The sequence below is a fragment of the Ahaetulla prasina genome, chromosome 1, assembly GCF_028640845.1.
Source record: "Ahaetulla prasina isolate Xishuangbanna chromosome 1, ASM2864084v1, whole genome shotgun sequence".
In the NCBI taxonomy this organism is placed as follows: Eukaryota; Metazoa; Chordata; class Lepidosauria; order Squamata; family Colubridae; genus Ahaetulla; species Ahaetulla prasina.
Window position 1 is genome coordinate 244,247,753 of NC_080539.1, and position 23,399 is coordinate 244,271,151.

The 23,399-nt window shown below is 39.9% G+C and overlaps 2 protein-coding genes across 14 annotated transcripts in view; one reads left to right on the forward strand and one right to left on the reverse strand.

Annotated features, from left to right (window-relative positions):
- LMLN (leishmanolysin like peptidase) overlaps positions 1-23,399 on the forward strand; it is a 59,035-nt gene that overhangs the window by 20,904 nt on the left and 14,732 nt on the right. For 4 of the 12 annotated variants that reach the window (XM_058194827.1, XM_058194914.1, XM_058194923.1 and 1 more), the window contains 3 exons: positions 2,659-2,746; positions 4,690-4,723; positions 7,347-7,780. The exons of 1 other annotated variant lie outside the window; for it this stretch is intronic. In XM_058194827.1, coding sequence (XP_058050810.1) covers positions 2,659-2,746; positions 4,690-4,723; positions 7,347-7,397 — 173 coding nt within the window. In that variant the 3' untranslated portion in view covers positions 7,398-7,780. Of the gene's footprint in view, positions 1-2,658; positions 2,747-4,689; positions 4,724-7,346; positions 7,783-8,251; positions 8,898-23,399 lie in introns of those variants that run through there. 7 more of the 12 variants (XM_058194880.1, XM_058194898.1, XM_058194889.1 and 4 more) reach the window with 5 other exon arrangements.
- The window catches only part of LOC131204079 (glycerol-3-phosphate dehydrogenase 1-like protein), a 39,169-nt gene continuing 16,625 nt past the window's right edge, over positions 856-23,399 (reverse strand). The window contains exons 1-7 of one of the 2 annotated variants that reach the window (XM_058194947.1): positions 23,108-23,280; positions 16,380-16,520; positions 12,514-12,652; positions 10,352-10,464; positions 8,918-9,151; positions 6,909-7,015; positions 856-4,840 (exon numbers count right to left, since the gene is read on the reverse strand). In XM_058194947.1, the coding sequence (XP_058050930.1) occupies positions 4,744-4,840; positions 6,909-7,015; positions 8,918-9,151; positions 10,352-10,464; positions 12,514-12,652; positions 16,380-16,520; positions 23,108-23,215 (939 nt within the window). In that variant the 5' untranslated portion in view covers positions 23,216-23,280 and the 3' untranslated portion in view covers positions 856-4,743. Of the gene's footprint in view, positions 4,841-6,908; positions 7,016-8,917; positions 9,152-10,351; positions 10,465-12,513; positions 12,653-16,379; positions 16,521-23,107; positions 23,281-23,399 lie in introns of those variants that run through there. The other variant, XM_058194937.1, reaches the window with a different exon arrangement.

Below are 23,399 nucleotides of genomic sequence, written 5' to 3' on the forward strand. Positions count from 1 at the left end.
GGCACATGTGCCCGCTGCTTGCACAAATAGAGCTGCATGAGTGTCCCTACTGCTCACACCAACCATCCCCTTCCCCCCACCAGCCCAGCCAGGCTGCCAAGCCAGAAGGTTGTTGCTGTTCCACAACATGCAAAGGCTGACTGTAGAATGTGTGACAGAATTTGCTTATATTATACACCCTGCATTAGCCTTAAATAAAGGGAAAGGAGGTTGGGATGGAAGTCACGAGAATAGCAATAAAACATTAGGTTTGAGAAATGCGTATACTTCAAATGAGGAACAGGAGTTCATTTTCTAATCCAAATGGTTATGCAGTTCAAATATTAGTGTGAAACAGATCTATAAAAATAAGGAAGACAAACTATTTTTATATGTGCAATGTAAAACTTAAATGGCATCTTGTAAGGATGTTCTCAATACTTGAACCTTTTTCCCTGTCTGTCTTGAAGTAAAAAAAATTGCACTGCAGTAGGGTTGTTTTTTGTTTTGTTTTGGTTTGGTTTGGTTTTGTAAGTATTTATGTTGTTGTAATGTTGCTGTGAAAATAATGCCCTGGCATTCGCAACTGAGAAATGATTAATTTGTTGCTGGATTCTTGGTGATCCTTTTGAGAAATGGCTAGGAAGGAGAAAGTTATGATGTGACGGCACACAACCTTTAAAGAGACTTTGACTGTTTTACTCTTGTATGTAAACATGGGTATATCAATACATTGTATGATACAGACATGTGGTTGCTTTAATCTGAGATTCTTTGTATGAGCGAGAACATGATAGCAGTTAATGATCCAATCGCAAAGTTAAATCACTTTCCAGCGTTAGTAGGAACTACTCCAGCAAACCAATGAGCCTTCATACAGTCTTTAATCAGTGCAGAAAATAAATGTTGACGCTATCTCAGATAACAGACCTGCTTTTAAGCAGTCTTCTATAAATACAAGGGTTTTCAAACATTTTCAACTGCAGGATCTCTTACAGGTAGTCCTCAATTTATGACCACAATTGGGACTGGGATTTCCATCATAAGTTGTGGCAGTCATAAATTGAGTCACGTGACTGGATCCAAATTTATGAATATTTTTACCATAGGCATCAAACAAATCATCACTCAGGGAATCTAGCTTTTCCAGTGGATGCTTTTTTTTGCTGAAAACCAGCAAAAAAAAAGTTAGGAATTGCAATCGTATGACTGCAAGATACTGCAGTCCTAAATGTGAGCTGGTTTTCAAGCACCCGAATTGCAATCGTGTGGCTGCAAGGATGGCATGACGGTCATAAGGGCAAATAGAAGTTATGAAGCACTTTTTCCCTGGCCGATGTAAATTTGAACTGTCTTTAACACACAGTTGTAAGTCAAAGATTACCTGTAGTGTTGTTGTTTTTTAAATATCTGTAAATTTCTGATCAAAAAGTGAAAGTGAATTTTTCCCCCTTCTTGGTTTCTCATGGAACCCCTTCAGGTCGGTCACAGAATGCTTGAAAGTCATGAAACACAATTTTTAAAACCCTGCCGTAGAGTGTCACCAGTTATGAGATCATTTGCAAACCAGTGCATAAGAGATGGCGACTTTTTTTTTTTTTTTTTTAGAAAAAAAGAGAGAAGGAATTAGTTTATGTAAGTTGAATATCTTGTCAGAGTAACGGCTTCCTACACGGAAGTCAATTTAATAATTGCCTACTTTGGCTTCAAGCACATCAAGTCTTTCAGGCTACTTAGGATTTTAAAACTAATAATTATGCTGAATATTTTATTATTTGATGTTCTTAGCAGTTAGACACTGAGCTTGTCAACTGGAAATCTGGCAGCCTGGGTTCCAGACCCGAGTGCCACGTGATAAGGTGAGCTCCCGTTACTTACCCCAGCTCCTGCCTAGCCTAGCAGTTCAGAAGCATGCAAATGCTAGTAGATAAATAGGTACCATTTCAGTGGGAAGGACTCAGTTGAACAAACTTAAATTTAACCTTAATTCAGCATTTCATGTTACTGTAATTATATCTTTGGGAAAACAAAGAAGTGATTCACCAATTCAGAAATTTTGCTTTTATATGAACCCCATATTTATAAAATATAACATTATTGATGTTCTTTAATTTCCCTGAATTTCTGGAAAACGCTGTGTGTCAGATCACTTTGTACGTGTGTGTAGTTTGATGCTTTGAAATACAAATGTTAATTTTTACGTGTGTAATTCTCATTTCTCAAACTGAAACTTGTTTCAGATTATTGAAATTATTTGCTACAAGCTGTAAATACAGAATTATTTTCTATTTATTTGTGAGTTGATTTAAAAGCTGGTTAATTATTTGATGTTCAAAATATTTCCATTGCATATGTTAAATTTGTGGAAGGTTCTTTTAGTATACTGTTCATCATGGGAACACTGCTGTGTCAATTAAAGAAATTTATTTCTAAAAAGTGTTATTTTTTTCTCTTATTGACTTATAATTTGTTTATAAACTAAGACAAATATGGAAGATGCTCACAGCTGCTTTCAAAAAATATTGTAGAATGATAAATGACATTATTTTTAAAAAATACTGCTATAAAAATTGCATGACCAAGAATAATATTTTAAATAACCTCATTGGAATTTAGCGTAATTAAAAATGCTGTAAGCTTTGTTGTCTCTTAATATGATATGTCCGTTGTCCTTTGCAGATTTATATTTTCAGCAGCATTTGGCAGTCTTTGGGGATTATATTAAAGTGGAAAAGTTAATCAATGTGTATGAACGAAAAAAATTGAGGTAAGACAGTGGACAAAGAGAAAAAAGGCATGATATAAATCCAGTTTGAGTGTCAAACTCAAGGCCCAGGGGCCAGATTCAGCCTGCGGGGTGCTTAGATCTGGCCCGCGGGGCCGCCCTGGAAACAGCAAAGGACCGGCCTGCAGTGCCTCTGCCAGTGAAAATGGAGCTTGGGAGGTCTGTGGGCAATTCCGCCCAAGCTCCGTTTTCACTGGCAGACGATTGCAGGAAGTCGTCAAAGCCGAAAACGGAGCTTGGGATTTTGCTGGCAGAGCGCTCAGGCCGCCACAGGCGCCCCTGACACAAGTGACGTCCAACTGGCCACACCCACTCTGGCCCTCTGCGGTCAAACCCTAATGTGGTCCTCAATGAAATCGAGTTTGACAACCATGATATAAATATTGAAAGTTTAAGATGGGCAGAGGAAAGGAAATCAGTTTTAATAAGGCTGGAGCTAAAAAGAGCAGAACAAGCTAGTCAGTGGCTGGAAATTTTGGAATATAAAGTAAAGTAAAAGGAATAGAAATAGAACACCTTGTCTTATCAGCTTTGCACCTCTCTTATCGCTAAATCCAGTTGAAATTACCCAGATATCTCAGAATTACTGCTCCCTAAGACACACATAGAAATGAAATTTATGAGTTGAGATGACTAGAGTAGTTATTTGCTTAAACTTGCTTTGTCGAGGAAGACACAGCTGGTTTCAAAGAGTATAAGCTAGCAGCCAACAAACTGTATTATGGCACTGTGAGTTTAGCCATCAACATCACATATACAGTTTAACCAACTACAAATAGTCCCTAATTGGGGCTGGAATTTCCCCAGCAATGCAGTCCCTAAAGCACAATGTCACATGAGTGCATCACTTAGCAACAGCAATCCCAACAGTCCCCTTGCCCTCATTAAGCGAGAATTGTAAGGACCTCCTTGTGACTTACTGTCAGTTTCCCACAAGCAAAATCAAGAATTTACAAGCGGCTGGTGGGTGAGTGACTGCTGCAGCATAAGCATGGCCGTCAGGTAGAGCAGGGGTCTCCAACCTTAGCAACGCTGGCTGAAAAATTCTGGGAGTTGAAGTCCACAAGTCTTAAAGTTGCCAAGGTTGGAGACCCCTGAGGTAGAGGATGGTTGCTACCAGTTGTGAAGGCAGCTGCTACGGCCCAACACAAACACACTGTGAAATAGCAAATCCTTGAAGGCGAAAAAATGATGGGATTGGGAACGAGTTACCAGAGCAACTGCTGACCTTCCCTTCCAGCTTCCCCACTGACTTTGCTTATAGGAAGCCAGGAGGGAAGCACACTAGATTGTGAATACATGACCATGGGATGCTGCAACCATTGCAAGTGCGAGCCAGTTGCCAAGCACCCAGGTTGCATTCATGTGATCCCGGGGTGCTGGGATGGCCAGAACTTCAAGGTCTGCTTATATAAGTACCACTAACACAATTTTGAATGGTTGCTGAATAAATGGTCATAACGGAGGGCTACCGGTAGTTGTTTCTTTGGCCACAAACATCTAATTTTAAATTCTACTTCACTCAATCTGAATTAAGAAAAGTGGCTTTTGATACAAGTTATGCAATTATTGGGTGTTCAGCACAAAAGTCTGAACAATTCTCACAAGACCTATGCTTAGATGGTTGGTTTTCTGCAGTTTCAGCTTTGTATGGAAGATGAGTGATGAAAATGACATTCCCATTTCAGAGTCTTCTATAATTGGTTCCTGAAGTCAATGCTGAAATGCATAATACCATTTTGTTTTCACATTTGGTGCAGTTGGTTACTCAAAAGGAATACAGAGTAATTTCCCTTAAGACCACAATAAAGTTAATACCAGGGGCTTGCTTGTTTGTTTGTTTGTTTGCATGTTGCGCGCTTGCTTTAATTCTCCATTGTCAAGTTGATTGACACCTTACTTGCTGGCTTTATTCTCCATGTCAGGCTGACAAATCTTGAGTCGAGACAGACTATACTGGTAAGTTGCAGCATTGGATTTTACATATGTTCCGGATGCTTTTGCAGGCAAGTGATGAACTCTTTGACTGACTTTCCTTGGTAGCAGATTAGGTAGATATTTACGAATAGTGGAAACCTAGGAAAATGCAGTTGAAGGTAAATTTTCAGTCAATATGTTGTTTCAAACCCTGTACAATCTCTGATGTGTACATAAAGATTGGTATCAGTAAGGTAATTTTTAACTAGCAATCTTCTTTAAACTAGCATTGTGTTACACTTATTTTTGTAGAACAGCATTCTCCAACTTCGTGGTCTCTAGATACTCTGACCTACGTATAACCCTCATAATCTAACATCTGGAGGCCACCAGGCATCTGGGTCATTTATCTGTGTCCCATACACTCTTGAATAAGCGTAGCATAAGTACAATAAGTTTCCTGCTTGCTTAACACACAAATCTGACGAGGGTCTTTGAACATCAACAAAAAAAGATAAAATTGCTTCTTTGTAAAGCTACAGGAACACAAAGAGAAGCATTATGAGGAAAACAGTAGGATGTTTTTGCTAGCTTAAATGTATAAAACCAAGGTCAACCGCTCAGATTAGCTTTGATGCCCTTAACATTCAGATTTTTCAATACTCTGGAAGTGGCTGTAATAGATTATTTTCGCCTGCCACAGTCTTGATCTTAAAACTGGTAATGGAACTGGTTGCATGATGAAAACACTAGGGAATATTTAGATTAGGACAGCTACATAATTGAAGCATTATTAAAGAGAGTCACATTTACTATCCATCACTGAATAGCGAAGCCAGACAGTTTTTCTCTCAGTCTGCTATAATAGAATACACCAGGTTTAATTATTGGATTTCTGTTATTTCATAGCTCTTAAGTATGCAGAATTGTTGCCAAAGATTGCACCTAGGAGGTCCTTCCATTAGACATAATGAAGCTATCACTTCATTCATAATGAATGAGAACCAAAACCCGATCATTGTCTTGTGATTTGGAGCAGCTGCTTAATTATCCCTAAAACAGTGTTTCTCAAACTTGGCAACTTTGGACTTTTGATTTGAATTCTGGGAATTGAAGTCCAGACATCTTAAAGTTAATACAGTTGTGAAAGACTGCCCTAAAGTGTATAGTGTCACCTGACTGTCTAAGAGGAAATCCTTAGAATAAAAACATTGGGAGCTGCTGTAGATGGTTGGATAGGTATTGGTTGTAAACATGAAAAAAAATCTGTAGGAAGAAGCAGTCAATCCCTGTTTCCCAAGTTATCTACGGTATCTTATCTATCTAATAATCTAGTTTGGAATCTCAAGATCAAATTTCCCAAGTTATCTATCTAACAATCCAGTTTGTACTAGATTGTTAGATAACTTGGGAAATTTGATCTTGAGATTTATACATTTGATTTTCCATGGATAGTGATAGCAGTTTGGTTAGAAATGAAGGGCACAAATTGTATAAATCAGAAAATGTTTCACAAGTTTTGTTTACAAATTGCTATAATCAGTTTAAAATTTCAATGTCCTTCACAATGAATGGCCATCTAAAAAGACTTGACATCCTAAGTTCCTTTCTGTGGACAAACATGAATTATCAATTTATCCGCAGTAGATCATGATGTAATCACATGGAAATGGAAACCAAATTAAAACATTTAGAGATGTTCCATCTTTTGAAAGTAATTGTTTTATATCACAAGTATGGAATTAAATATCTGAATATAATTTCCCACTACGTTAAAAAAAAGAATGAAAAATTAGCGTAGTGAGAAAAAGTCATCCTTGTGAGTAGCTTTGGAATTTTGTTTACCTAGATGTACAAATATGATTGCTGGGTGTATAATAATTGGATGTTCTACAGCTAAATAGCTATACCAATAAGGGTAACAGCAACAATTGAGTTGACTTAGCTTGAGTTGTAGTCTCAACTCACTGAAAATTTTAGATTAAGTAATCATAATATCCTGTCCAAAATTAGGACTAGCATACTGTAACTGGGTTGCAAAAATTCTGACCGCTAGAGAGCAGCAGAGAGAGATCGATCTGATTCTTCACTATTATCTAGTGAAAATATTGCTCTGGATTTTTGCAGCTAGCAAAACTAACAAAACCCCCAGGATTATAGTTGAAATGTTCTGTATGACCGATGGCTGCTCACAGGTGTATTTAGTATCTAAAAACAAACTACTTACTTGTCAATCAAATTCTTCTGCTTCAGGATCTTATAGACTTCAGCTGATGTTTGAGGTCCTTGTAGCTTCTGTCCATTCAACATTTCTTTCTCCAACTGTTCAATTGTCTAAAATAGGCAAAGTATGAATTGCTTGTTTTAGAATGAAACGAAATGGCATTAAATTCTATATAAGGTGATGAACAAATCTGAATGTCTTAAACCTCTAGCAATGAAAGGGCACCCTTTATCCTGCTTTTGTGTTTTCCAATACAACTAAATAAGCAGGATTTTGTAGAAATTTCTAAACTTACTTGAGCTTGATGGTTTTAAAATTATGAAATGTATTATTATAGTGATATAATTTAGAGCTAAGCTACATGTGACACTAAACCTGTATTCACACCTTAACCATTGAATGAACCAGTTGGCTGGGTTCACAAAATTAATTTACCCGCAGGCACCTACTGTATCTTCTAACAGTACTCAATCTTCGTTGAAAACAATATAAAGCCCATCTTCATTTTTGAAATATGGATTCAATGACAATTGGATGACTCTAGGAAATGAGTCATAGTAGCGCAGTGGTTAGAGTGCAGTACTGCAGGCTACTTCTTCTGACTGCTGGCTGACTGCAATTTAGCAGATCGAATCTCATCAGGTTCAGGGTTGACTCAGCCTTCAATCCTTCCGAGGTGAGTAAAATGAGGACCCAAATTGTTGGGGGCAATATGATGAGTCTCTAAACCGCTTAGAGAGGGCCGTAAAACACTGTAAAGTGATATATAAATCTAAGTGCTATTGCTATTGCTGTAAGTGAATAATGGGGAATCTGCTTAAGAGGCAATACATTCTCCTCGCGTTTGCAATGTGGGGAAGCAATCTCAATTCAAACTTATAAAGGTGAGGGGTTTTTTTTTTAATCGTAAGGGCTGACTTTCAAGAAATTACAAGACAGTGGAGGCTACCTATACTTGAAAATTTCTTAATTAAAAATTAAATTCAGGGAGATATTCACAAATATATCTGCTTTGAAAGTAGCTCATCTTGAACTGTATAGCCCAGTCAAACATCAGGCATTGACCATAGGAAATGGTTTATAACATTTTTATTAGGTCATAAAATGCTTTATGATTATTTTAGGTCATTAAATGGTTTATAAAATTTCCCAAATATCAGTTCCATGGGAGTCATGGATCCCAGATTTTGGATGCTTTCTAAGTTAGCCCACTTGAGGTACCTTGATTGAAAATGTTTTGTCCCGTGATGTACTATTTTGTCCAGTTAAAGGCTACAGACATGGGAGTTGTAGTGAGGCAGGACCCCAATGCTTTATAATACAAGTGCTTTATGTTTATTTGTTAGGATTATAACAAGATGTATTAGAGATAGAAATCGACGTGTCACATAAAAGCGGAAGTATATTGCTTGGCAGAGGTGTGGCAGAGGTGTGGTGTTGCAAGCTTTCTGTAAAGCACAGGAATATTTCTACATGCTGTTCTTTGTAACCTGTTCCAGTAACTATATCTGGTAAAGGAGGGGGCATTGAGAATAACGTATGTATCAACATATGTATCCGGAAGGTGTATGATAAGAGTAGTCCATATATGGGCTTTTGTCTGTGACAACCAATTAGGATAACTTCTTCTTTTTGCTTATGACAATATCTATAATCAAAGGTATAAAAGATTATGCTTGAACCTTGCTCGAAGCTCAGACCTTTGTTTTCCACGTGAGTGGGGGTCTGTGTCCTATTTGCGCAAATAATAAATTAATTCTTGTTTCTCAAATCCTTCGTAGTCTTGTCTCCTCACTTTTAGATGAAAGATTTTTATTACAGTAGTAATATATACAGAATATTATCAGACATGTCAAATCAACTTCAAAAACATGTTGACCCTCCCCTTCTCAGACAGCAGCATCTCTGGCTACTTCTCATAAATTGTGTTCTACTAGTCTATGTAGTTTTATATTAAAAATACAGCCAACTTCTCTTCCTCATGAAGGGAGTATAGCAAAATATGCCCTTACTTTTCCACCACGTGCAAATGCTTCAGCCACCTTCCTGTTACGTCCCCCGTAGCATGTGGTAATCAGATCTGCAACCCCACAGCTTTCCAGAAATGTATTTATCGAGACTGTGCCCTTGCAGAAGATTTTAGCAAAGGCAATCATTTCCATCAGGCCCAGGCGAATCACAGCTGCCTTGGTATTGTCCCCAAAGCCCAACCCATCACAGAAACCAGCTCCAACAGCCACAATGTTCTAACGTCCAATGGAAAAATGAGGAAGAAAAAGGGAAAAAAGTCATCAGTTTAAAGCATCAGATAATCTTGGGTTAATAGTTTCTAGTCCACATGGCCCAGAAAAACATCCAGAGGAAAAAAGTTTTATTTATTAAAACTAACTTAACAATTGCAGTGATTCACTTAACAACTGTGGCAAGAAAGGTCACAAAGTGGGGCAAAATTCACTTAACAACTGTCTTGCTTAGCAATCAAAATTTTAGATTCAGTTGTGGCTGTAAATTAAGGACTCCTGCATTTTATGATTGAATTTACTATGTACTGTCAAATTGATCTAAACATGCCCAAGATAAGTTTTACTTGGATAATACAAACTGGCATTTTTATTGATAATAGACAACTTTGACCTCTGCTCCACCTTCATTAGTCAGAATTAAGGGATTAAGATGCTAAAGCAGAAAATCATGAAAAATGATCACTAAAAAAAAGCATGCACTTTGCATACTCAATTAGTAACTATAGTTGAACAGCTTTCATTAATATCAGAGCTAATGACCTGAGACAGACCTCATAGGTGTATTTAATCAATCTAGTAAGTACTTAGAATGTAAAGATATACTGTTTCTATTTATTGGTGATAAACTCAATTAAAAATCAGTATGTAAAGCTTTTATGACACTTTTTAACAACTAAGCAGAAAACCCAGTCTACAAAGAATGTTATGTGAACCTAGCCAGCGAGATAGATAAATCATGCCTGATGCTTTTAATATATTGACCAAGTGTTGTATATATCTAGCTCATTGAGTATTATTCGGTAAGTTATGTTTAAGCATAGTATAGCTTAGTATATCACAGGGGTGTCAAACTCAAGGTCTGGGAGCCAGATCTGGCCCATGTGCTTAGATCTGGCCTGCGGGGCCACCCTGGAAACAGCAAAGGACAGGCCTGCTGTGCCTCTGCCAGCGAAAACAGAGCTCACGAGTTCCATTTTCCCTGGCAGAGGGTTGCAGGAGGCCGTCGCAGCTGAAAACAGAGCTTGGGAGCCCGTTTTCACTGGCAGAGTGCTCAGGCCACCAGGGGTGCCCCAAACACAAGTGATGTTGAGCTGGCCACACCCATCCTGGCCACGCCTACCCCAGCCCCCTGAGGTCAAACACAACCCTGATGCGGCCCTCAATGAAATCGAGTTTGACACCCCGGTATATCGTATAACAAACCTTTAAGGCCCCACAGAGTTCCACGGTGTCACAGTCGTCCACCACAGTAATTCTGAAATTTGATGTTTGCATTAATTCTTTTAAGATCTTCCCATTTTTAGCATTTTTAGAACCTAAGGAAAGAAGCACAGGTGTTAGAATTTTAACTGACAATAGAAGAAAGCATTTGTCTGGATAGAATTATTTCCTGTATGATATTTCTCTTAAATGTCTGTATCTTTGTTTTAAAAATATACAGAAAATGTTTAAAACAGATACTTTTCCTGTGAAAATCAGCTATCAGGTGAAATATTCCAAGTTGGTCAAAAGACAGTGAAATAAATATGAAATAGAAATAGACTTTCTGAGAAAAAAAAAAGATTATATTATATTCTTAATAAAATAGAAAAGTCAGTTGTACTGTGGTGAAATATTAATATAAAAAATAATACGGTAAAATCATGGGATAATGAAGGATACTAATTATGATTCTTTAAAAAAAACTTATGCATGTTTTCCTTCTGATTGCATTGATTTTATCTCAACCTTCCTGAAAAAGACTCTACAGGTAGCGCTCGACTTACAACAGTTCATTTAGTGACCATTTGACGTTAACAATGGCACTGAAAAAACTGACTTTTGATCGTTTTTCAAATTTATGACCGTTGCCGCATCCCCAAGGTCACGTGATCAGATTCTTGGCAACTGACTGATATTTATGACAGTTGCAGTGTCCTGGAGTCATGTGGTCTCTTTTGCGACTTTCTGGCAAGCAATGAGGAAACCAGATTTACTTAACAACTGTGTTACTAATTTAACTGCAATGATTCACTTAACAAATGTGGTGAGAAAAGTCGTAAAATGGGGCAAAACTCACTTACCAACATAAATTTTGGGCTCGATTGTGGTCATAAGTTGAGGACTACCTGTATTTCAAGCAATGTATGAACTATTTTTTTTTCTTTTAATACCAGCCCCTGAATTAATACAGAATAGCTGTGTGGTGTCTTATGGCAGCACTCCTGAGGGATGGTGGGTGGGGTGGAGGGACAAGAAAATATTTACTGAAACTATCATAGTGAGAACACAAGAGGACTAGGCTTCCTAAAGGATAAACTTCTTGCATTTGCTTAAAGGGGGGGAAAACTTCAACTTGATGTATCTCTTAGAAGAAAATAAGAGATTGGCGGGTTTTTACAGTAGTTGCTATACGATGGGAGAGTAGATTCAGTGTGCCGTTGCAAATACAGGGACCATGAGGAAAATCTGGATCTACAGTATGGACTAGCTGCATCCCTACAATACACTGATTGGCTTAATCAGAGATGGGTTTCACATATTTTTACCAATGGTGGGTTTTTATTACCGGTTCTGTGGGTGTGGCATGGCTTGGTGGGCGTGGCTTGGTGGATGTGGCAGGAGAAGGATACTGTAAAAACTCCATTCCCATCCCACTCCAGGGGAAGGTTACTGCAAAAATCCCCATTTCCTCCCGATCAGCTGGGACTTGGGAGGCAGAGAATAGATGGGGGTGGGGCCAGTCAGAATTTTTACTACCGGTTCTCTGAACTACTCAAAATTTCTGCAGCCAGTTCTCCAGAATTGGCCAGAATCTTCTGAAACCCACCTCTGATTTTTACCACCGGTTCGCCCTGCGCACGCACCTTCTGCACATGCGCCAGGCCTTCCGCACATGCGCTTCGTTCATGGGTGCGCCTTTTACGCATTCACCTGCCCTCAAAAACATGGCTAAATAATAAACAAACTATTTAGTTTGTGATTCTGTGCCTCCCGTTGTTCATGAAAAATGGGTTGAATAAACTAAGGTTTAAGAAAACCACAGTTAATTTTAAGAGTTCTGGTTCATGAATTTTACCTAGTGACATTGATCAGTTACGGTCTCCCAGCCAGGCTGAGGGATTATAAAGTGTAGGAAGGGACCACATCCACTACTTTGGGCTTTCTGTGCAAAAATCTGGATGCAAATTTAAAAGATGAACGAGAGGGTGTGAGAAACGCTGCAATAGCATACAAAGAATAAGACAACACAAAGTCTTGGCTGCTAAAAATCTATGACTATTATCCAAGATACGATCGATTATAAAAAGAAGCTGGCTGACTCCATCTGCTAGTAGTGGATTTATTTCCCTAGCTGACAGACCAATAATTTATGAGTCAATTACCGATGGTAGTTTCACAGAACATTTCATTTGCCACTTCATTGGCAATGTTGGCACCCATGAGCACACTCATATCTATCTTCAGTTTCTCTCGGATGATGTCCGTGATGAGTTTCAGTCCTTCAGGGCCTTCGTCTATACCCTACTTAACAGAAAAAAAAGAGGGGTCAAAGCAAAGAAAAAACCGGTTGAACTGTGCTGCAATAGATTAGTTTATGGAACCGGTTGTTTTCTCTGAAAATTGGGCCAAGGAAGACATAGGGATGACCTTTCTACCCAAGAACCAGTGCTGCAATGAACAGGTTTTTTTCCTTTCTTTCTCCATGGGAACTGACATTTCAGTTTGTTTTAAAATTAGAAGCTAAGCTTCCCTTAGGGTACATCATGAAAGATGACCAGTCCATTCAAGCTGTAGTATCTTTGTTTCCAGGGTTCAAGGCCATAACTTGTATTAACAATGCAGCATTCGTTTGCATTGGATTATATAGTGTTAGGCCCAAGCTATACCCAATGGACAGAATCTTGCCAAACTAAAGCCATAACCTTCAACCCTAATAAGATATATCCTGAGAGATTACAGGGTGTGGCTCCTGTGAACCTCTTCCTCCCTTCCCATCAAGTTTGGGTCTGCACAGTCCCTTAATTTGGGCTTTTTGGTGGAATGGTGATGCAGTGGTCAAAGTGCAGTATTGTAGGCAAACTCTGTCCACAGCCTGGAGTTTGATCCTGACGGGACTCAAGGTTGACTCAGTCTTCCATTCTTCCAAGGTCGGTAAAATGAGGAGCCAGATTGTTTGGGGCAATATGCAAAACAACAACAACAATAAACAAACAAACAAACATAAAAATGCTTACATTGTAAACTGCCCAGTGCTAAAGTGCTATGGGGCAGTGTATAAGTCTAAACGCTTTTGCTATTGCCATATATTGCCTCCTCCATAGGAAAGCTCTGTGCTGCCAAGACTCCCCTCCACTGCTTCTCCAGGTACATACTCAATCATCAGTATTAAGGGTATCCTAAATGAGTACCATATATGCAAACCTGATACTAGGAAGGTCAGTTGAGCAACTCTGACATGATGATACATTGTATTTTCTGATTCGGTTCAGTTGCTATGTTCTGATTTTGTAACATTCCTTTATTTATTCATTCAATTTCTATAGACACCCATTTTAATCAATGGCTCTGGGCGGCTTACAATTCCAAAAGTATAATATCATGATAAAAACAATAAAGAACATTTTTAAAAAATCGGAACAAAAAAGTTGCTTTTTAAAACAGATTTTTAAAAGGTGTACAGATAGTTCTTGACTTATGACCACAATTGAGTCCAAAATTTCCATTGGTAAGCAGGGCAGTTGTTAAGTGAGTTTAACCCCATTGTGTGAGCTTTTTTGTCATAGTTGTTAAATGAATCACTGCAATTGTTAAGTTAACCATGCAGTCATTAAGCCCCCATTGACTTTGCTTATTGGAAGCCAGCTGGGAAGGTTACAAAGGGTGATTACATGACTCCAGGACAGTGCAACTGTCATAAATACATGCCAGTTGCCAAGCAACCACATTTTGATCCCGTGACTATGGGAATGCTACGATAGTTGGAAGTGTGAAAAACGAAGTCACTGTTTTCAATGCTGTTGTAACTTCACAAGGTCACTAAATGAATGGTTGCTAGTTGAGGGCTACCGGTATAACGCAAGATATACACAAACGTAGAAATGCAAAATAATGGCTCTGAATTATAGAGGAGATATTTTACATATCAAAGCTGTTATTGGTCGGTGGGCAGCACCAGGCTGATTTTGGATGATCTGGGAAGCAAAGCAAGGCTGAACCTGATTGGTTCCTTGGAAGGAAAAACACATGGGAATGTCTGGACTGAGAAGCTTAAAAACTACCTTGGAAGAAGTTAATGGCAAATCCCTCTCTTAACACTCAATAGGAGAGCTTTCTTAACATTTTTTTTTCCGCACAGCCATAAATTCTGAGTGTAGTGGAATATTCCATTTAGCAGCTAATTAATCCAACCTCATATGTCAACCGATACCTCCATGGCAACATATAATCCTTTGTACGCTGTTAATTTAATCATATTTGCATCATTATGTTTTCTGAAAGTAGGTGAAAGGTCTTCACAAAAATAGAAATGGTATATGTCCACTGAGTAAGAGAGGGCTGAAAGCCAGAGAAAAGAGAAGTGACCTTTGACCAAGATCTGTGTGATCTGCTGACTGACTCACCCCTCAGGGCTTTTTGTTTTTCGTTTTTTTAAAAAATATTAATGTTTAAACCAGCCAGGAAAAGTCACTTGAAGCCAATTGTTACTTCAGTTTTGAAATACATATGAACCACTGGTCTATAATTCAGTATTCAGGAAACAACCTGCTTGTCTATGCATGTATGAGACTGTGAAGCCACATTTAAGTTTTAAAATGAATAAAGGGGAATAAACCAGTGGTGGGTTTCAAAAATTTTTACTACCAGTTCTGTCAGTGTGGCTTGGTGGGCCTGGCAGGGGAAGTATACTGTAAAATCTCCATTCCCTCCCCACTCCAGGAGAAGGTGACTGCTAAATCTCCATTTCCTCCTGATCAGCTGGGATTTGGGAGGCAGAGAATAGATGGGGTCGGGGCCAGTCAGAATTTTTACTACCGGTTCTCCGAACTACTCAAAATTTCCGCTACCAGTTCTCCAGAACTGGTCAGAACCTGCTGAAACCCACCTCTGGAATAAACATAGTTTTAAGGATTCCTATTGCAAAGTATGGTATCTTCCTTTCTTAAAAGTATTCCTCTACAATAATGCTTTTTAAAAAATTAAAAAATTGTACAGAATGCCAAATCCCTTTCCTTAAAAACATGGATTAATTTCACGCATGGAGTTAAAGCAGAATGTAGTGTAGACAGTTAGCACCCACCCCTCTCCTAGAAGAATGAAAATTTTTGAGAAATGTTAAAAAAGGCAGGATAAAATATTTCCCTAAAAGAAAAAGAAAAATCTTAAGGGAGACAGAAGCTCAGAGCCTCAGCTCCCTGCCCCACAAGCAGATACCAAGCTGAGGCCAGTTTTAGAAATGCAGATTTGGTAATTCATTACTCCCTGCAGCAAGGTCTGAACAAAGGTAGGCTGAACCCTCAGCCACAATAGGAATTGCCCAACAAGCTCCTTCATTGCATCAGCCAAACTCTAACCAAGCTTAGCTCAAACTCCCAGGATTTGTACATGGCATCATGAGAGTCTGACAACAGCCAATAGAATGCATGTTCTTGCACAGGAACAGAAAGTTCAACTGCAAAACCCATGAGAAGCTATAACCCCCCCCCCACACACACACACACAGATTCAACTCCATGTCATCAGCTACCCAGAATCACACGTGCTTGGTGGTTCTGCTTCATCAATAAATGGACCCTTTTTCCAATCCGCCTCCAGCCTTCATTTTGTCTCCAGTGTCTTTCTCCCGGCTTGTAACTGGACCAGATGAATATTTCTCCCAACAGTAGTTTTTTTGGTTTCTAGACTGTATGAACTTAGCCATTGTGATTTTTAAACTATGATTTACACTTTGGATAAACCATAAGCTCAGTTAAATGTGATTTGTTCCATAAACCATGGTCTATGGCTTAATGCAGTGTGTAAACTGAGCAATATTTCATGCATTTATTTACATCAGCTATTTTTAAAATGGGTATGTGTAAGTATTTATTTAACTGTTTATTTTTTAATTGCTGTATACTCCAGCTTTCTCCCAGAAGTACCATTTAAAGGGATTAACAATAAAATATCAAAATTATACTCATATTTTAAAATGCATGTCAAATAAGGACCATTATTAACATACCTTTCCCACAAAGATGCCATTCCTTACCTTGATCAGTGAAATCCCAATTGCTCCTGCTTTTACGTGACCAGTAAGTTGCTCGCAAATTTTGGGAATAAACTGATGAGGTACGACAAATATTAAAATATCAGATTCTTCTACTGCTTCTACTACTTCTGGTACAGCAACCTGAGAGGAAAAAAGATTACAACATTCTCTTACCGAATACTGAATGAGGAAAACACTGCGGGAGAGGTTTACCACAACAAAACAATCAAGGACAGAGAACAGAGAACAAGCCATAAACATTGTACAAAGTGAAAAATGCAGACAGCTGGAACATATGCTTGACACAATCAAAACATCACACGTACTTATCTTTATTGCGATGTTTGCACACGGGTGTTTAAAAACATGCCGTTTGTACACATAGCATCAGTGTTTCCTGTTGCAATTGCAACAAGTGATTCAGGTTCCTTAACAAAACAAGAGGCTTGGACCACATTTGGTAATTTATTTGAGAACATTCCATACAGAATGATTTATTTGAGAACATTCCACACAGGGCCGTGGTGGCTCAGGCTGTAAGATAGCCTGTTATTAAAACACAACTGCCTGCAATTACTGCAGGTTCTAGTCCCACCAGGCCCAAGGTTGACTCAGCCTTCCATCCTTTATAAGGTAGGTAAAATGAGGACCCAGATTGTTGGGGGGGCAATAAGTTGACTTTGTAAATATACAAATAGAATGAGACTATTGCCTTACACACTGTAAGCCGCCCTGAGTCTTTGGAGAAGGGCGGGATATAAATGTAAATAAATAAATAAAAAATGTTCCTGCCACAAAGAAGGAAGGGCTTCTCTCGCAGTTAATTCAGAGAGAAAAGCTGCACAGCTTTACATTGACAATTCAGGTAGTCCTCGACTTACAACACTTCATTTAGCAACTGCTTAAAGTTACAGCGGCACTGAAAAAAGTGGACTTAGGACTGTTTTTCACAGTTATGACCATTGCAGCATCCCCGTGGTCACGTGATTAAAATGCGGATGCTTGGCAACTGGTTCATATTTATGACGGTTGCAGTGCCCCGGTGTCACGTGATCTCCTTTTGCGACCTTCTGACTAGCAAAGTCAGTGGGGAAGCCAGATTCACTTAGCAAACGTGTTATGAACTGCAGTGATTCGCTTAACAACCGTCACGCTGAGCAACATAAATTTTGGGCTCAGTTGCGGTCATAAGTCAAGGTCTACCTGTGGAGAATTCTTTAGGGACCGGCAGATTTGAATTTCAGCAATGAAAATGGCCTGAGACACTTTGGTCTAGTGTTCTGTTAATGTGCAGTGGGTGTCTGCAACAAAGTGGGAGAAAGGAAAGCAGGCCTTGCCCCAGAGTGGTATCACTGCACCTCTTTAGAGCAGCGGTCACCAACCGGTGGTCCGTGAACCACTGGTAGTCCACGAGAATATTTTGGTGGTCCGCAGAAAAATTATTTGCATTTTTTATATTGCACTAAATCAGGGGTCCTCAAACTACGGCCCCTGGGCTGGATACGTGCAATGAACATTTGTGTTGCTGCAGAGAGTCCCCCCCTTTGGGTCTTTTTCTGCGGGCTGAAGGGGGGCAGAAATTCCGACTTGGGGTCTGCTTCAGCCTTCTGGTGAGGGCTTTGGGCAAAGGCTGGAGGGCCTTGTGGTGGCAAAGAGCCAGAGGGCCTTGTTCCAGTGGGACTGCCTCATGGCCTGGAACTGGCTGACCATCTCAGCCCGCTGAGCCTCCAGACCTTGCATTCCCGCAGGTCTTCCCTCTACTTGGAAGCCTATGCTCGTAGTCCTCAGTGAGGTGCTCCTGCTGAGCCTCCTTCTCAGTCAGATCCAATTTGATCTGAGCCAGCTGTTTTGCCAACTCTTTCTCCTGGTGGCTGCTTATCTCCAACAACTGCTTCCTGATGGAAGCAGCAAAACACTGTTGTTTGTTAAGCACGTCACACAGTCGTTCAGCAAATCCAGCATCCCCCCGTCGACATTGCTTGTTGGAAGCCAGCTGGGAAGATCACAAATGGCAATCCTGTGACTCTGGGACACCGCAACCGTCGCAAATATATGCCAATTGCCAAGCTTCCAATTTTTCATCCTGTGACTGTAGGAATACTTGGATGGTAATTCACTTACCTTTGCTACCAGTTCGCAAATGTGAGTGCGCACGCAGGGCCTTCCAGGCATGCGCAGAGGGTCAAAAATGTGACCTGATTATGTACGGGTGGGTGGGCGGAGCCTCCGCCGCTACCGGCTCATCCGAACCGGATAAAACCGGCTGAATACCACCACTGGGAATGCTCAATGATTGTACATGCAAGGGCCAATCATAGGTCACTTTTTTCAATGCCGCTGTAACTTCAGATGGACACGAAAAAGGTGGCTGTAAGCGGAGAAAACATGGTGGTGTTTTTTTATTTTAATAGGCACTGCTTAGAGCCACTGTTGTGAAATGGGTAGCTATATACTGTAAATTGCTTAAAGTAATGAAATAAAATAACATGCTTAGAAGAGATCAGATGCAGGGTGCTGCAGCTGAACGTACATTATGACGACAACAAAAAATTAAAACGCTCGTTTATTTTATATGGTACACTCTGCTTGGAATTTTTAACATTTTTCTGGCAATCAAGATAAGTCAATTGGCCCCACTGACCACATCTCATCTGTATCCTTTACGTTTCAATGTCACATTATGAATTTGGGAGCTGTAATTTGTTCTCGCCTAAGTTACCGTATATACTCGAGTATAAGCCGATCCGAATATAAGCCGAGGCACCTAATTTTACCACAAAAACTGGGAAAAACTATTGACTCGAGTATAAGCCGAGGGTGGGAAATGAGGCAGCTACTGGTCAATGTAAAAAATAAAGATAGAGCCAAGTAAAATAACATGAATATTTATTTGAACGAAAAACAATAAAAGTGCAAAAGGGGGAAGGAGGATTCCCAGCTTTAGAAAATTTAGAACTACGCCGCCTTTGGTATGACCTGAGCATAGCTCATAAAATTATCTGCTACAATGTACTTCCTATCAATGACTACTTCAGCTTCAACCACAACAATACACGAGAACACAATAGATTCAAACTTAAAAGTGAACCTCTCCAATCTAGATTGCAGAAAATGTGACTTCAGTAACAGAGTTGTTAATGCCTGGAATGTGCTACCTGACTCTGTGGTCTCTTCCCAAAATCCCCAAAGCCTTAACCAAAGACTATCTAGTATTGACCTCACCCCATTCCTAAGAGGTCTGTAAGGGGCGTGCATAAGAGCACCAGCGTGCCTACCGTCCCTGTCCTAATGTTCCCTTTAGTTGTATTCCTTTTATGTATTCAATTCATGCTTATATTTATATAATAATTTAATATGTATTTGACAAAATAAAATGAATGAATGAATGAATAGAATAGAATAGAATAGAATTTTTATTGGCTAAGTGTGATTGGACACACAAGGAATGAATGAATGAATGAATGAGTGAGTGAGTTACTTCAACAACATTGTCTCACAGAAATTGACAATACAACTGCAAGCATGAAAATGAGTCCTCCTTTAGCTTCCAAGGGACCAGGGTGCCTCTGAAGGTCAGTGCTCTAAGCACTAAGAACCCAGCACAAATCTAAGCCTGTATGCACACCAATAGTGAAAATACCCTGCACAGTGTCTCTTGGCAGAGAAGGTTAATTTTCATAGACGTTGGGGTGGCTCATTTTTTTTTTTGGCTGGGGAAAAAGGGTCTCTAAAATCATTAAACCCCAGTGGGAGGAAAAGACAGCAGCTAAAATGTTAAGGCCAGTTGTGTGACCTTCTCCAATACAGTTGGCCTGGCTGTTTGCCAAAACTTAAAACACCCTCCCATCCCCCCTCCCTGCTAAAGCTTCTTTCTTAAAACAATTGTGGTCTTTGCCTTTCATTGTGCCAATCGACTTTAGAAGTCTGTGTGTGTGTGTGTGTGTGTGTGTGAGGGAGAGAGAGAGAGAGAGAGAGAGGGAGGAGGGAGTGCAAAAGGGGAAGGAGGATTCCCAGCTCTAAACAAAGGGAAATCCCGGAATGCCAGCGAAAGGCGGTGCTCACGTTCCTCCTCCCTTGCTCAAAAGCCCCAACATGATATTGGAATTGGATGCCATTATATACCTGCTGAGGGATAATTTGAATAACTTGAAAGATATAAAAGCTCTAAACATATTTGTTTAAAAATCTAAAATCTATACTTAAAATAAATGAATATAAAGTAATAAAGTTCTTTAAAGTTGTAATTCACTTTGCTGCTGAAAAAGAAAAGAAGCTTAACACCTTAAATGGTATTTATTAACTGAAATATCATCAAATCAAATATATAATGAGGTATATTATAATGACCTTTGTTTTCAGAAAGAAGCATGATGGAAGTTTTTCAATAAAGGGGGAAATATAGAAAAAACTTAGTGTCATGCTCATATATCATCTTTACAGATGTTGTTAACACTATACTATGGCAGCATATGATGGTACAATGTTTCAATCAATTTCAGGATGAAAAACTCATCAATGAGGAGGAGGAGTATAATTTATTAACCTTGTATGATATCAGTTTCTCAAGGACTCTAGAAGGACCCGAGGAAGAAATCTCTGCCCCCTCCCCACTTTCCCTTTCCAACCCAGCCTTCCAAGGGGACCTTGAGGGAGAAATCTCTGCCCCCTCCCCACTTTCCCTTTCCAAGGCAGCCTTCCAAGAGGACCTCTCGAAAAGAGCGAAAGCTTTCTCCTGGCCGTTTTACCACCACCACACCCTCCACGCCGCCATCCTAGGCTGGGTTAGAAACAAGGAGGGGGAAGTTCAAGGCCCACATCGATGGCACGAGCCCAGATTGCCGGCTGGGGATGATGGGCGCTGCAGTGCGATCTCGGGAGAGACTAGGGGGGAAGAAAGAATGACTGTTTCGCCACACCCTAGGATTGGGGAAAACATTGACCCCCCCTTAGTTGCGGGAGAAGGGTTGCGCTCAAAGCGGTCGCCCATCCATCAATCCATCCTTCCTTCCTTACTTCCATCCATCCATCCATCCTTTTTTTTTCCCAGCGAGCGGTGCGTGTGTGTGACATGCAAGCAAGACGCCTCACGGGCGTGTGTGTGTGTGTGTGTGAGAGAGAGAGGAGGGAGGGAGTGCAAAAGGGGAAGGAGGATTCCCAGCTCTAAACAAAGGGAAATCCCGGAATGCCAGCGAAAGGCGGTGCTCACGTTCCTCCTCCCTTGCTCAAAAGCCCCAACATGATATTGGAATTGGATGCCATTATATACCTGCTGAGGGATAATTTGAATAACTTGAAAGATATAAAAGCTCTAAACATATTTGTTTAAAAATCTAAAATCTATACTTAAAATAAATGAATGAATGAATGAATAGAATAGAATAGAATAGAATTTTTATTGGCTAAGTGTGATTGGACACACAAGGAATGAATGAATGAATGAATGAGTGAGTTACTTCAACAACATTGTCTCACAGAAATTGACAATACAACTGCAAGCATGAAAATGAGTCCTCCTTTAGCTTCCAAGGGACCAGGGTGCCTCTGAAGGTCAGTGCTCTAAGCACTAAGAACCCAGCACAAATCTAAGCCTGTATGCACACCAATAGTGAAAATACCCTGCACAGTGTCTCTTGGCAGAGAAGGTTAATTTTCATAGACGTTGGGGTGGCTCTTTTTTTTTTTTTTTTTGGCAGGGCAATAAGGGTCTCTAATATCATTAAACCCAAGTGTGAGGGAAAAGACAGCAGCTAAAATGTTAAGGCCAGTTGTGTGACCTTCTCCAATACAGTTGGCCTGGCTGTTTGCCAAAACTTAAAACACCCTCCCATCCCCTCCCTGCTAAAGCTTCTTTCTTAAAACTCGAGTATAAGCCGAGGGGCGTTTTCAGCACAAAAGCGTGCTGAAAACTCGGCTTATACTCGAGTATAAGCCGAGGGGCGTTTTCAGCACAAAAGCGTGCTGAAAACTCGGCTTATACTCGAGTATAAGCCGAGGGGCGTTTTCAGCACAAAAGCGTGCTGAAAACTCGGCTTATACTCGAGTATAAGCCGAGGGGCGTTTTCAGCACAAAAGCGTGCTGAAAACTCGGCTTATACTCGAGTATAAGCCGAGGGGCGTTTTCAGCACAAAAGCGTGCTGAAAACTCGGCTTATACTCGAGTATAAGCCGAGGGGCGTTTTCAGCACAAAAGCGTGCTGAAAACTCGGCTTATACTCGAGTATAAGCCGAGGGGCGTTTTCAGCACAAAAGCGTGCTGAAAACTCGGCTTATACTCGAGTATAAGCCGAGGGGCGTTTTCAGCACAAAAGCGTGCTGAAAACTCGGCTTATACTCGAGTATAAGCCGAGGGGCGTTTTCAGCACAAAAGCGTGCTGAAAACTCGGCTTATACTCGAGTATAAGCCGAGGGGCGTTTTCAGCACAAAAGCGTGCTGAAAACTCGGCTTATACTCGAGTATAAGCCGAGGGGCGTTTTCAGCACAAAAGCGTGCTGAAAACTCGGCTTATACTCGAGTATAAGCCGAGGGGCGTTTTCAGCACAAAAGCGTGCTGAAAACTCGGCTTATACTCGAGTATAAGCCGAGGGGACGTTTTTCAGCACAAAAAACGTGCTGAAAAACTCGGCTTATACTCGAGTATATACGGTACTTATTTGTTCTACTTTCTTTGAACTTAACTGGAATATCATTGAAAACTGAAACTATTCTGGTATGTTTTGCTGTCACTTACCACATTTGTAGGTATTTTATGCCCTGGGAGATATTTCACATTTTCATGTTCTTGGTTAATGATCTCGGTGAGTTTTCGACCATTGATTAGTTCTTCAAATACCCACATCTTGACAACCGGATCAAACTGGTTGGAGCTTTTGGTATTTTGTCCTACGATTTTTGCAATGGCAGATCCCCTTTAAAAAAAGAAACAGAAATGTGAAATTGCAACTATTTATATGATTCATAGAAAGACCATACTTTCTTACAAGTTAATTGATTGCATTAAATAAGAGAAAAAGAATATACAT